General features: G+C 41.1%; 1 protein-coding gene across 29 annotated transcripts in view; it reads left to right on the plus strand.

The window, feature by feature from the left end:
- KALRN (kalirin RhoGEF kinase) overlaps window positions 1-15,008 on the plus strand; it is a 690,517-nt gene that overhangs the window by 344,080 nt on the left and 331,429 nt on the right. For 21 of the 29 annotated variants that reach the window (XM_016941792.4, XM_016941796.4, XM_016941798.4 and 18 more), the window contains exons 11-12: window positions 4,055-4,246; window positions 14,334-14,542. In XM_016941792.4, the coding sequence (XP_016797281.2) occupies window positions 4,055-4,246; window positions 14,334-14,542 (401 nt within the window). Of the gene's footprint in view, window positions 1-4,037; window positions 4,247-14,333; window positions 14,543-15,008 lie in introns of those variants that run through there. The other 8 variants (XM_016941788.4, XM_016941787.4, XM_016941800.4 and 5 more) reach the window with 3 other exon arrangements.

The raw sequence follows: 15,008 nt of genomic DNA on the forward strand, positions 1-15,008 counted from the left end.
TACACATTTCTATTTCAAGGCTGTGCCAGGAGGTAGGATATACCAAATAAAATTGAACATTGAACATGAATTCTAGCATGTAAGGTCTTGTACCAGGTAGTTGATGAGGAGTGAGGGTTGAATATTAACATTGGTGGAGGTTGATATCATCTTTAATTCATTCATTCATTTACTAAATACCTATGGAGACTTACTAGGTGCCAGACACTAAGGGAAAGAGATGAAAGACATTATCTGCCCCTAAGCAGATGAGAAAGACAAAAATTTGCACTAGAAAGTAGCAGGTACCATGGAGAGGGTTGGTATAGATCAATCTAGGAGTCCAGAGGAGGGCACATAAGCTAGCCTTGGGAGAGAAGAGGATATGAGGGTGGACTTCCTAGAAGAAGCAATGCCCTTGCTGGGTCTTAAAGAATGAATAAGAGTTGGTCAAGTAGAAGAGTGAAGGGAAGGGCATCTCAGGCTGAAGAAGAATATGTGCAAAGGCACAGAGGCAAGATTCAGTGCAGTGAGTTTTGGGGGATGCAAGTAATTTACTTCATAGGCTGTTTGTAGGGAAGTGATGTGGGTTGAAGCTGAAGGGAAAAAGTGTCAGGTGAAGAAGGGCATTGCACACCTTGTCAAGACATTTTACCCCAAAGGCAGTGGGAAGCCACTGAACAGTTTTAAGTAGAAGACAGTTGTGATTGGGTCTGAATTTTAGAAACTCTTTTCTACTAGTAATGGGGAAGAGAGCTGGGCAGAGACAAAGCTGAGGGCCCAGCTTTAACACTGACCCCATTGCCTTCCCACCTGTCTTTATTGTTCCATTCTCTCTATAAAATGTATCTTATAGCTCTTCACTGACTTATCCAACCTGATTTTTTGCCACTCTCCAATTTTAATCAGGTTGACTCAACTTATTCAAACAGGCCTACTCATTTGTGTCTTGTTTGTTCAACAAACATTTAGTAAATGCCTATTGCATACCAGCCACAGCGCTTGGCATGGGGGAACCAAGGATGAGTAAGACATGGAAACTGCCTTTAAGGAGCTCACAGACCAGTAGGGAGATACCATGGAGACACATTGTTACTATAAAGTGTGATGATGGCTGTGGGGTGGGCTAAATATAGAGTACCCTGGGTGCAGAAAGAAGACAGGCTTGGCTATGAGAAGCCCTTCTCCCTCTCTGGTAAATCCTACCCATCCTCAGACTCCTGCCTATATTCTTATAGAGGCAGGGTAATTTAATGGGTTGTTGCTTGGGCTCTGAAGCCTGCCAACAGGGTTTTAATCCTGGTTCTGCCACTTATTGGCCATGTGACTTTGGCCCAAAATTCTTTGTACCTCAGTTTCTTCATCTGTAAAATGGGTATGATGGCTGCATCAACTTCATAGGGTTATTGCGAGGATTAAAGGAGATAGCATGCATAAAATCCTTTAGAACAATCCTTGTCATGTGCGAAATATTTAATAATAATTAGCTACTATTCTGTTTTTACTCCTTTTCTTCAGCATCTATATCGTATCAAGAAATTTTAACCCCTAATTATCTATTAGTTTGCTGCCTGCCCCATCTTATGTATTGTCATGTTATTTCTCTCAAGAATGATTTTAATTCTCCTTTGAGACAAAATACATTATATATTTATCTGTACTTTTGGGGTGCTTACAATATTGGGTATGTATTATAGCGATCAGCCATCCCAATTTTCCCAGGACCGAGGGGATTTCTGGGACACAGGAATTTCTATGCTAAAACCAGGAAAATCCTGGGACAAATTGATCACCTTACGTGTGGTAGACAGTTCAGTTTGGCTTTTTATTTATCTCTTATTGGTCCCAAACCTCATTTGCAAGCAAGCTCACTTTGACTTTGCCACAAATTTTTATTTATTGTCTACAGAATATAAAGTTACAATCTCTAGGGTTCTTGCAGGGGGAATCCTGAGACTCTTTAGGATTAAAGGTGGATAATTTGAGGGATTCCTAAAATACCTCTCTCCCATCAGCTGTGGGCATATAGACTAGAAATTGTGGGCAATCTCATAAGAGCTTTCTTTAACCTGACCTACAGCCGTAGAGGTCTACCCTTGCCTGTCATTCCCCTTGTCTCCCTGCATGTCTCTCATGAGTGGATGACTTCCTTCATCTGCTTTCCAGAATTGACATACCCTGCTTTAACCCAGTGGCAAAACTCCTTTCCTCATATGAAGCTGCTGTTTTTCCATGAATTTCCCAGTTGGGGCCAAGTTATTTTTCCTCTTTTTCAACCCTGTGTTGGAAGCACTGGGACAATGTAAATGACTTTTTCTCTTTTTCAACCCGGTCTCACCAGCATTGAAACGTGTTTACCTTGGGAAGTTGCTTTTCAGGCAGCATTCCTTATGGATCCCCTGAGGCCTCTCTCCAAATTCCTAGAAGCCAAGACAAGTGTTTGCCTGCCCATCTTCCCCAGGTCCTATGCCAGTACAATCAAGAGGCTGGCTCCACAGCCTCTGAAAGTTTCAACCCTAGAGTCTCAGTTTCCTGGGGCTGTCGTAACAAAGCACCACGAGACTGTGACTTAGATAACAACAATTTGTTTTCTCACAGTTCTGGAAGCTAGACATTTGAGATCAAAGTGTCAGCAGAGCTAGTTCTTTCTGAGGAATATGAGGGAGAAATCTACCCTGTGCCTTTTTCTCAACTTTTGGTAGTTTTCTGGCAGTCTTTAGCATTCTTAGCCTTGTAGATACATCTCCCAGTTTCTTCGTTCATCTTCACATAGCATTGTCCCTGTGTGCATGTCTGTCTCTTCACACGGCTTTTTTTTTTTAAAATAAGGACACCAGTCATATTGGATTAGGGATCTATCCTACTATAGTATGATTTAAACTTAATGTAACTAATTACGTCTACAATTTTCCTGTTTCCAAGGAAGGTCACATTCTGAGATACTGGGGATTAGGAGTTCAACATGTGAATTTGAGTGGGGGGCACAGTTCAGTCCATAGCACCCAGGTCTTCAAGTGAGCCCAAAACACTCCTTACAGACACGGAGACCCTGTCTCCATAAGCAAAACAAAGCACCAGAGAGTCATTGCTCATGAATCCATTTCAATTCTCCACTCACTTTGTGTTTGATACTGACTGCTCTGCTTGTTTGCCACTCTAGAGTTTTGTGCCAACTCTAGGGATTCTTAGAAATATATGTACACCTGAGTCACCAGCTCTAAGTCAGGACATATCAGGAGACTTTCAAAATGAGAAGCCTGCTGAGGAAAAGCTGTATCTGCGGCAAATAATGTAGTAACTATTCTAAAGGCAGTGGCTCCCATCCTGATGAATAATAATTACAAGTTGGTTGCCTTTTAAAATGCTCTGGAGAATACCATGGTGTGTACAGATAGGGAGTTGGACGACTGTGTGTGCGTGTGTGTGCATGCAGTAGCTTATGATAAACAAAATCACCAGACTCCTCCCCAACCTTCCTGCAAACATTCCCTGGGCCCGCAGGGAGTAGCCTGCTTCTCCTCCCTCTGGCTGTGGCCGCTGCCTTCTGTCAGCTCCCTAGAGTTGCTGATCCCTTCCCCTCCAAAGAAATAGCTCTGTTCCAAAAAGATAAACACCAGTAGTTACAGGGAACTTGAGGAGAAAAGCAAAGTGAGTCTCCCAGTTAGTGTTTTTCTGGTGTTCTCACATGGAAATACAGACCGTCTTTGTGGGTGTGCTATTTCTGATCCTGGCAGTTACAGCCTGAGATGTGAGGGCAGTGATGGGTTTTCTTGAAGGTAGGGGATAGGGAGCAGCTGGGGTATGGAGGTTCTCTACGCTCTCCCCACTTCTTTCCAGGGACACTGCACCTCTGAGAAATCCCAGGGGTGGATGAGGCACCTAGCTGGTGCCCGCCTGCAGGCTGCTCGCTTGCTGAGAGGCGGCGTGCCAGCTCCGCGCACTGCGCCTCAGTGCCAGATCAGGGAGCTGTCGGCTCAGCGCCCACGCCCCTCCGCTTCAGCTCCGGGGAGCCCCAGGGTGGGCTGCTGGAAGGCGCGACTGCAACTTGATTTTGCCTCACTGTTGTTGCTGGCAGAATACGTACACCAATGCGGACAAGCTCCTAGAAGCAGCAGAGCAGTTGGCTCAGACGGGGGAATGTGACCCCGAGGAGATCTACAAGGCAGCTCGACACCTGGAGGTGCGCATCCAAGACTTCGTGCGCAGGGTGGAGCAGCGGAAGCTTCTCCTGGACATGTCTGTTTCCTTCCACACACACACCAAAGAGGTAAGGGGAGCTAGTGGAGAGAGGGCATTCTGTCCTGCCAGGGTCAGGTCGGCTTCCTAGTGAAATGGCCCTGAAGGTCTGACTAGGGTCTTGGGTAGTCTGGGGGTTACTAATTTCCTAACTTTGGTAATATTAACAATTCGTTCCTGATAGCCTGCATTTAGGTCTCTCCGAATGGGGCAAAATTTCCTCCTATAATATCTAGTGAGGAAAGGGGGTCATGGAGACAGGTGGTTTTTGGGGGCATCTGCTAGAGCATGCAATCTGCAGCTGGAGAAATGTGGGAATCCCTGATATAGCAATAGTCACTGCAAGAAGAAATGTAAGAGGATCACAGACTCTCTTCCCACTACACACCCAATTTCTCTTGGTTGCTGTTTCCTGTCAGAAATGAGAGTCCCACAGAACTTGTAGGACTACCAGCAAGGAACATGTAGAGTTTACAGATGTGTTTTTTCTGTGTTTTTATTTTATTTTTTAACAGGGGATTTAATCTTCTTAATGAGGTCTGTGGCAGGGTGATATTAAAGTTGGTCCTCACTGCGCCTGAATGTGGAGTGACAGGCATTGAAAGAAGGGGGACTGAGATGCCCTCCACCAAGGAAGCTGGCTGGGCTTGAAGCCCAGCCTGAATAATTCACCAAGTGGAGAAAGGAGGAGGAAGGATAGATTATGTTAAGCTGCTGCAAGAGCAGAGGGGCCCCATAGAGAGGAGGATGGTTGCAAACCTATGATTGCTTTTCATTTCTGATTAACATGGGACATGCTGAAATTGAATAAGTGTCCAGTAAGGAGGCACATTTAGCATCATCTGTAATAACACCCTTGGCAGATGAACTCATTAGGTGTATGCATGCTTGTGTCCCCCCTCCAGGAATTCCCTTTAATAGAGTATTAATTAAAGTTTGATTGCTGCTCAGGAAAAAAAATTAGCCCTACTTAATTAAGTTGAATTTTAATATTGGGAATGCATTAAGAATCTTGGTTGTTACTGCTTCACAGCCTTTTCTGACACTGAGGGAATGAATGCAAACCATTGCAGTGCCTGTCAGAGAAAAACATGAAAAGATAGTGTTCTCTAAACTGAGATTCCCCAGGCAGATGAAGGGCTGGCAAGCTCCCTGAAGCTGGATTTGCTTCCTCTCTGCGGGACCTGCAGCCACTCTCTGATGAGTGTCTATAAAACAAGGGGATTAGCATTAATCCAGGGTTTCCTGCCTGGTTCTCTGCTTGATAGTGGCTCACCCAATTCTTAATGAAAGTCTCAGAAACCAAAGCCATGTGTATTCCCTTTTAATTATGAGCCTGTAGGTGATGGAATGGAGTATGAATGAACAGGAGTCATGTTCCTCATGAGGGCTGTGGTGGTGCTGGCTGCATGGAGAAGTGGTGGACCAGGGTCAGTTTCCATGGAACTACCACTCCCAAAAGAGTGACCATGGCTTCCAGGAATTCCTCTAGCTACATCTCCCACCTTCTATACACAGAGCTAGTAGGCTGGGATTCTAGACCAGATTCTGCTGCTAAAGAACCATATGAGCTTGTGCAAGTCACTATGTCCCTGGCCTTGGGTTTCCTTATCTATAAAATTATGCAGTTGGACTTGGCCCTAAGGCCCCTTATGGTTCTAATGTGAATCCAAGATTTCATTCTTCTTCTCTTCTTCTTTATTTGCTATTGGTAGTGATAATAAATAATAAGAATAATTAAGCTGAAGTAGTATAGGTGATTTACCAAGCCTAAGATTTGGTTTATTGTAAGCACTCAAAATATATTACATGAGTTTTTTAATTGGACACCTATTACTTGCCAGACACATATACCATCTCATGTAACCTTCATGATAATCTTATGATATAGATTTTATTAAACACATTTTTAAATGAGGAGACTAAGCCTCAGAAAATAACTTTTCTAAGGTTACAGACTTTCTCAGTAGTACAGCAGATATTTTACCTGTCTTCCTATTACCTACACTCTTGTTTTTTTCCTTTTCTATCTCCTCTCCTCTGTTCTTCCTTCTCCTTACTTTTATTTTTCTTTTTTGCATTTCTAAACCCCAAATCAGGGGCTTAATGGGTAGGACAGATCTTGGCTGAGAAATACACAGTGTTGCCAGGATTGGGGGTGTGGGAGACAGGAATAGTCAGGGAGTTATTGACTATTGTTTTCCCGGATATCTCTCAAATCTTGCTAAGCTTGGTCGTGTTTGAACCTGAGACTTGTTTCCTCACTGGAACTCAGCTATAAAGTCACATTCATGTGAAATACTACTAGAAGGAGTGGTGTGATACAGGGGGCAGGTGAAGAAAGAGAAAGAACTGAAATTTATTTAGCACAAACTATGTGCTAGGCTATCTAGCTATCTAGTTCATAGCCATGATAATTCTCGTTTTTTAAAATTCCAGTTTTACAAATGGGAAAACCAAAGTTCAGAAAAACTAATAATTTGCCCATGGTTTTATAGCTAGGTTGTAGTAAGTACGGAAATTGACCCCAGGTCTTTCTGACTCTAAAGGCCATGCTTTTTTCTCCTTTGCCACAAAGACTTTTATATAAAGGCTAGTAAACAGAGACTTGAATGAATTTTTTTTTCCATCAGAGAATTCATTCAAACAGGAGGCTATCAGGAAATTGCATAGTCTCTTTCTCCTCAGTCCCAAAATACGAGAGAAATTTAGAGCAGCCCTGCCTGTATACAAAGGGGTTTATGGTTATGAGGCTCATCCTATTCAAGACATCTACAACTCTCTGATCATACAGATTTTTTTTTTTTTCAGGATGGACAGAAAAGCAACATTTTGAGTGGCTGTCACAGAGGAGCTGTTCCAGGGGACATGCAGTGGGACTTTGTATCTGCATGTTCCCTCTTGGTCACCTTCCCATCCAAACCAGTCTGTATGAGGTCCCCTTTAAGTGATTTGCTAGGCAGGGTAGAAAATAAGGTGTGTGTGTATGTATACATGCACATATATGTATATGTACATGTATATGTGTACACAGGCACATGTATGTGTACACACACATGCAAATGTTCCCACACACTAAGTACAGCAAGATCTTGGATGCCAGGTAGGTCTGATTTCCAGATCTATTTTTTTATGCTTTGTGCCTTTGGGAGAATTACTCTTAATCTCTGTTGCTTTGTAATAATTATGAGGATGAGTGTTACAACACTCATTTTTTTTCCTAGTAGGAAACTTCCTCCCAAATTTTTGTTAGTGTTTCTTTAAAGTAGGCTTAATAAATTAGGAACTTAAAGACTCAACTTAGACATCATTTTTTTTTTCTTGAACTTCTTCCTGGGTGCTTCCAACTTTCACCCAGACAAGAGCAGAGCACTGTATATACCTCACACTGAGCTGTGATTCTCTCCTTCACTAAATTGGGAGTGCTAATATGTGTAGTACACATGTGGCATTAGATGTGTAGCTAGAGATACTACTGTGTCTGATACATAGAGGTGCTGAATAAATATTGAATAAATGGGTTTACTTGACAATGGGAAGCCAGTCTCTCCTAAGAAAAGTAAAAGAAAAAGAAGAAGAAAAATGAGGGAAGAGTCCCTTCAATCACATTTTAATCTACTGCAGTTCTTTGACTTGAGCTCTCCAGATATTGTAAATAAGAGAGGCTGGGTGGGGAATCTAACTTGCTGAGGGGAGCTTTCCTTTAGGACCTATATATAGCAGGCAAAAATGGATTATTAGGGGGACAGAAATGAGCATCCTTGAATGGTCTCATGGAAGAACTCCTGTGGTTTGATTTTTCCATACTCTGTTTAATACCTCTCAAGACTCATCACCTCTTAAACATCATTAAGTATGGGTCCTATTTGATCCTGAGTTCATTAACTCTTGACTCCTTCCTCTTGACTCTATAGGCAAAGTTCTGGCTTTTTATTCAAGACAGGATTAGTAGTCTGTTAGGGAATTTTGAGTTGCTGTGGTTGCTTTTCCTTCTTACTGTGAATAGAGTGAATAGAAGGAAAATCTGCTCAACTTTTGCTAAAGTGGCCTTCGGTACTGCTGATAAATACTGTTATAAATCATTTCTGCCTCATTATGGCTATCTTCCTCCTTCTTTCTTTCCTTCCTCCATTTCTTCCTTCCTATAATAATTTGCAGAGTTTTTGCCTTGGTGCCAATTTGTAAAAGAATGTCATCATAGTCTATAATTTTCAGGGAATGAAAGCCCCTTTTGTAGGAGATTTCTAAGTGGGAAGTGAATATCCACCTTTATAAATGATTTAACCTAGACTTCCTAGGACTCCCCAGGCTAAAGTTCATAATTTTACTTTTGCCAACTTTCCACATCAAAAGATTTACTCTAATGAGTATCAGAGAGGAAACAGGAGGAAGATATAAAAAGATAACCTCCAGGCTCATTTCTTCTACAAATTCAAGTCTGCTTAATCCTATTGGCCTCTTGAATTCTTTATTTATTGTAGGAGCCGAGAGGGTTAAAAATGTCTAACTGTTTCATCACAATGTTAGTCATAATCTTGAATAATTAGAGACCATCTAAATGTTTCACATTGGGTGATTTCGTTAAACAAATCATAGTGCATTTATATAGTAAAATATTACACAGTCATTCTAAATCACATTGCTGAAGATTATTAATAACATGAGGAAGAGCTTGTGGTATAATATATAAAAACTGTATATCCAGTACAACACAGTTTCAATAACATATAGAATAAGGACCAGAAGTAATATTTACCAGAAGTAAATATACCAAGAATTTAAGATTGATATGGGAGATTTAATTTTTTGGCTTTTTTTTGTTTTGCAAGATTTCTTCAATGATATTTTAAATTTATAATCAGGAACAATCCAATAAATGTTATTTTTCAAAAGCAAAACTATTCATCCCTACTTATACAGAAAAGTTACTTAAAAAAGAAAGGCAACAAACATGTATTTGGGACTTTCTTATACATCCAGAGCCTCCACTACTAGTACAAATCATGCTGAACTTAAATACATTCTTTTTGCCTGGGGCCAAGAGGGCAGCCAGCTTTGTTTTCTGGTCTGGAGAGCTAGAGCAAGTTTGGGAGAAGCATTGACCCGAGTCCTCATTCTTTTTGTCCAGGAACATGGCATTTGTAGCACCTGCCCTGCAGAAATTGTCATCACAGAATTCTCTTTCCTTGCTGTGTTTCCATGGAAATGCTGTAGTCACTGGGCTTTCAAAATACCCGTTTTTAGATATTTTTGTAGTATAAATATAAGTCAAGTTAAATAAGGAACATGGCCAAAGTAACCAGCCTCTGCTCTTTATTAGACAACTTAATTAAATACCCACTTATATTTGTTTCACCTTGTGGAATCATTCTGCCACACCATTTCCTACTCAAATAGGTACAAACATACCACAGACACTCCCATATACACATGCTCCTCTATCCGCCAACTCTGGAACCAAAACTAAATTGGTCTTCAAGAGAGATGATGGCTTTAAGAACAAAAATAGCCTTATCCTCTATTTTACTTGCTGTACTGTTGTACTGTTTATTTAAGAAACAAGCTGGTGGTTGATGTCCAGGAAAAATTATCTTTTCAAAATGAGGGAAGAGGAGGTTCACCATGTGGATATGGTGTGCCTTTCAACATCCTTAAGGGTTGTTGATATCATTATTGTTAATCAATTGTTGTCAGCACAGTGGCTGCCCAAGCTGTGCAAATGGAACAGCCAATCAGCAGGAGAAAGTGATGAAATTAAATGACCTCTTTCCTTAACCACTCATCCGTAAGCCTTGTTATTTTTCTTACAAACCTCCTAGGCTCTTCCTCTCTTGTCTCCTTCCTTCCTGTCTTTTTCAGTTGCCGCTTTCTCAGGCTGCACCATGATGCAAGCAGGAGAGGGTCTGTGGGCTGGCCCTAGCTGAACTCACTGGTTCACTATTAGAGCTAATCTTATGTAGGGCATGGAAAGGCTCCTTTAACTGTTCCCCTGTCAAGGTTCTAGAAATTCTCAAATCGGACCCATTCTTTTGGATGTAGATATTTTTGGCCGCAACTACATGTGTTTCTGTAAGAAAGAATGCACAAAACCATCTACATGTATATATCAGCATGGAGCAAGCAACCATTGCCAAGAAGTGAGCGGGACTCTAAAAGAAGGGTCATAGTATACATATATTTTGATCAAGAAGAGAGGGTCTGGAAATGGCTGAAACATGGGATTTTTCTTTTCTGGGGAGGGGGTGGGTTGGTGAAGAAGGTACAGTGCTATAATGTTAAACCTTAGATAAGCAGAAAGTAAAGAAGATCACCCAAGGGAGAGAAACCAACGTGGAAGACAGTGGGGGAAAAAACACGCGTGGTTGCTGCTGCCAAGCTACCTCACTCACTCCATGATTTTACCTAATTAGTTCCAGCAGACATTGGCTTGTAGTAGCTTGACAGAAAAGATCGTTCTGGCTGGATGTCACTGACTGCTTAATAATCAGTGAAGTAGTAGCAGAAGTGTCTCTCTAATTTGGACTCTTTTCAAAGCATGTTCTTCAGCGCTAAATCGGAGGGACATACATAGAGGAAACCTTTGGGACATTGAGAGAGCTAGAAAAATTACAGCCTAATAAATGGGATATTGACTCTACTCATGGTTTAGTAGCACCAACTTTTATTTCTATCTACCTTATGGTGCTAAACCTCAGAGGTGCTTATTCAAAATTATGAGCTTGCAATTTAAGTTTGCTGCCACCAGGCAGTGACTGTGTGCACCATGTCCACAATTTCACCTCTCTCTCTTTACATCTTTTTTTCTTTTGGAACTATCAAGACTTTTTAGTTTCTAGGCTTTCCTCGGTTATCCTGAGACAAAGTGGCAAAAACAGAATAGAGAGGCCCAGCCCAGTCTAGTATCTTGAAGGACCAAATTCAATGTTGATCTTATACAAACTCCAAAATGAAGGACTACTTCAAACTTTCCCTCTGCCCTCTAGTGGGAACTGGAGATGGCTTGCAGCAAAAATATCTTTTTTTTCTTTTTCTTTTTTTTTGAGACAGAGTCTTGCTCTGTCACCCAGGTGGAGTGCAGTGGCACAATCACAGCTCACTGCAGTCTTGACCTGCTGGGAACAAGCAATCCTCCCGCCTCAGCCTCCCAAGTAGCTGGGGCTACAGGCATGTGCCAACATGCCCAGCTAATTTTTGTGTTTTAAAAAAAATTTTTTTTTATAGATGCTGGGTCTTACCATGTTGTCTAAGCTAAAACTATATTTTAAATGTAATAATATGTAGCACTGATAAGTATTGACTGTATGTCAGACACTGTTGATAAGTAAGATAGATAATATATTTGTGTATACACACATATATCAACTTATTTGTAATCTTTATCACAACTCTCTGTGAGGAAAGCACTGTTATTATCCCCATTTTACTGATAAAGAAAGCCAAGGTGCAGAGAGAATAAGTAACTTACCCAAGATTATATAGCTAATATGTGGTAGAACTAGGATTTGAAACTTTTTTTTGTTTGGAGACAGAGTCTTTTTTTTTTTTTTTTTTTTTTAACAATTTATTGTATATTTTCTTTTCTTTCTTTCTTTCTTTTTTTTTTTTTTTGAGACAGTCTCCCTCTGTCACCCAGGCTGGAGTGCAATGGTGCAATCTCGGCTCACTGCAACCTCCGCCTCCTGGGTTCAAGTGATTCTCCTGCCTCAGCCTCCCAAGTAGCTGGAATTACAGGTGTACGGCATCATGCCCAGCTAATTTTTGTATTTTTTTTTAATTTTTTTAAATTATACTCTAAGTTTTAGAGTACATGTGCACATTGTGCAGGTTAGTTACATATGTATACATGTGCCATGCTGGTGCGCTGCACCCACTAACTCGTTATCTAGCATTAGGTATATCTCCCAATGCTATCCCTCCCCCCTCCCCCCACCCCACCACAGTCCCCAGAGTGTGATATTCCCCTTCCGGAGACAGAGTCTTGCTCTGTTCCCCAGGCTGGAGTGCAGTGGCACAATCTCGGCTCACTGCAACCTCTGCCTCCTGGCTTCAAGCAATTCCACTGCCTCAGCTTCCTGAATAGCTGGGGTTACAGGCACCTGCCACCATGCCTGGCTAATTTTTGTATTTTTAGTAGAGGTGGGGTTTCGCCATGTTGGCCAGACTGGTCTCGAATTCCTGACCTCAGGTGATCTGCCCACCTTGGCCTCCCAAAGTGTTGGGATTGCAGGTGTGAACCACTGTGCCTGGTCCCTGAAACTCTGCCTCTCTGTACAATATTTTTTCAGAGAATCCATCATCTCTTCCCTGAAGACTTAAATACACTTAGAAAATGTGTTTTCTCTCTAGAAAAAACTACAGCCAGAAAATATGAAGTGACATTAAGCTATCATTATCAATATCCTGTACTTCCTGGTTTTATGCTGATTTGAAATTAGCATATTCACACAGCTACATGTATCCCAGCTTATATGGTCTGGAAAACTTGTTTGGTGTTTTATTTGAAAAGGAAATAAACTGAACTAATTACAACCAGACTTGCAAGCTGATAAATGTGAGGGATGCTGAATAATAATTTGCATTCCCTATAGCAATCAGCATAATGCTGTAGGCTTATTAATACTGCCATAAGTTTATCTAAAGCATTAATAATAAGGAAATAGTTCAGTCCTCACAGTCTTTGAAGTGAGCAGGGCAAATCTTATTCTTCCTATTTTGTAGATAAGGAAACTAAGGCTCAGGAGGTTACTCACCTGTACAAAAAGGACATTCTTTACACTTTCTTATTCATGGCCTCCAAAGCTTATTAATCTTCCTGTTAACCTCTTCTGCCGCATCTAGGGCTTCTCTATCTAAGGAACAAAGAATAACTTGTCCAAAATCTTGAAGACTATTTTTGTCTCTCTATATTTTTTTAATCTTCCCTTATTGAAAAGGCCATATTGTAATTTACCATACTGAGAACCAACTCGATGAAATAATATTCTTGAGGTAGACATTTACCTATGTTTTTAACAGGGAAGAGTTTAAGATGTTAGAATCAGATGGAAACTAACCAATTTATTTTGTGCTTTCCCCAACCTACTTTACACATGATGTCATGGAGATGGAAGGGTATAGTGATTTGTGCAAAGGCACCATGAGTAACGGGAGGAACAGAAGCCAAAATCTGCATCTTCTGACTCCATCTATCAATTTTCTCTCTCTACTGGCTTTTTTCCTGGTAGAGCCCTGAGCTTATCTTTCCTGCTAGTCAGGTGAACACTCCTGGTTTCAAAGCAAACACCAGACTCATCTTCCCCTCTCTCATTTATGAAAATTCTCAAAGTAGTCAAAAGTGAGCTCTCTGGCAGGCCACTGGAGACCTGTATTCAGTATGATGAGGAAAGGCTATCAATAAATGATTTTTCAGTAATTCAGTTTTAACTCCTCATCATTTCCAGTGCTTATTTTGTTCAAAACACTATACTTTGCTCTTTTAAAGTTGTCTGGCCAGTAATACCTAGTTGCATTTTATCATCTTGAATATTATGGGAAAATGTCTCGTATATTTATTGAAATTAAGATAAGCCACATCTTTAGCATTCAGCTTTCTAACCAATTTAGCAATTTTAAAAAGAACAAAATAGTATGGAATATGTACAGGTTATGCTTAGTTAATGTGCATTTAGTTCTTATTGACCACCACATTCTTTGTGTATTTGCAATATTATGATACATTTCTAGGAATCAATGTGCACAGAGTACATTACTCCCTTTCCTCCTTTCTGAAAGATGAAATAATATTCGTTCATTCTAGTCTCCTGTTCTTCCTAGTGGTGTCTCAAAGATGACTGACCTCCTTGCTCTAAGATCATACCTGTAGGTTTCCCTGACCACAGGGAAGTTAAGCCAGGGGTGATTCCTGTCTTTAGGGACTGTCAACACCAATGGAGTAAACTTAGCAAAGACTGGTGATGAATATAAATGTAAAAACACAAACAGACCCATAGTTGTGCCGATGAGAATGGCACTGACTGGTTGAGAGTAAGTTGGGTGATTCCAGTCTAGCTTCCTTGCCCTCACCCCAGCCCTGGCCTCTCCCATCTTCCCTGAGTGGAATCTCTGCTCTCTCTCTACAGTTGTGGACATGGATGGAAGACCTTCAGAAGGAGATGTTGGAGGATGTCTGTGCAGATTCTGTGGATGCAGTCCAGGAACTGATCAAGCAGTTCCAGCAGCAGCAGACCGCCACTCTAGATGCCACACTCAATGTCATCAAGGAAGGCGAAGACCTTATCCAGCAGCTCAGGTCAGCGCCTCCCTCCCTCGGGGAGCCCAGCGAGGCCAGGTCAGCATGGGCAGAGCTTTCCAGTGGGAAATGCCTCGGGCTAGACATGAGATAAGTCCTGTCCCAGTCTTGACTCAGCAAAATCTTGCTTTGTGGTCTTGTGTGAGCTTCGGTTTCTTTATCTGTAAGATGTAAAAATGCCTGCACCATACTCAACTTGAATCTAGAATGAAATAGTAAATGCAAAAGCTTTAATGTTTCAAAGAATTATTTATCATTCAGGATGTTATTCAGCCATCAGTAAGTAACATAAATACAACAAAAATTAACAAAAGACAAAAAAACACAAAAGTAAAAAATAATTAAGAATTAGGGCATATTTGCTCATGCAGAGAAATAGACATTATGGAATATAGTGTTATTTGACATCTGGTCTTAGGCTGAACTCTGACCTCCAGTGCCCCAGTCAGCAAAATCAGATCATTTTGCTGATGTTTGACTTTGGACCCATGAAGACATAAAAAAA

This window comes from Pan troglodytes, chromosome 2 (assembly GCF_028858775.2).
Source record: "Pan troglodytes isolate AG18354 chromosome 2, NHGRI_mPanTro3-v2.0_pri, whole genome shotgun sequence".
NCBI lineage: Eukaryota > Metazoa > Chordata > Mammalia > Primates > Hominidae > Pan > Pan troglodytes.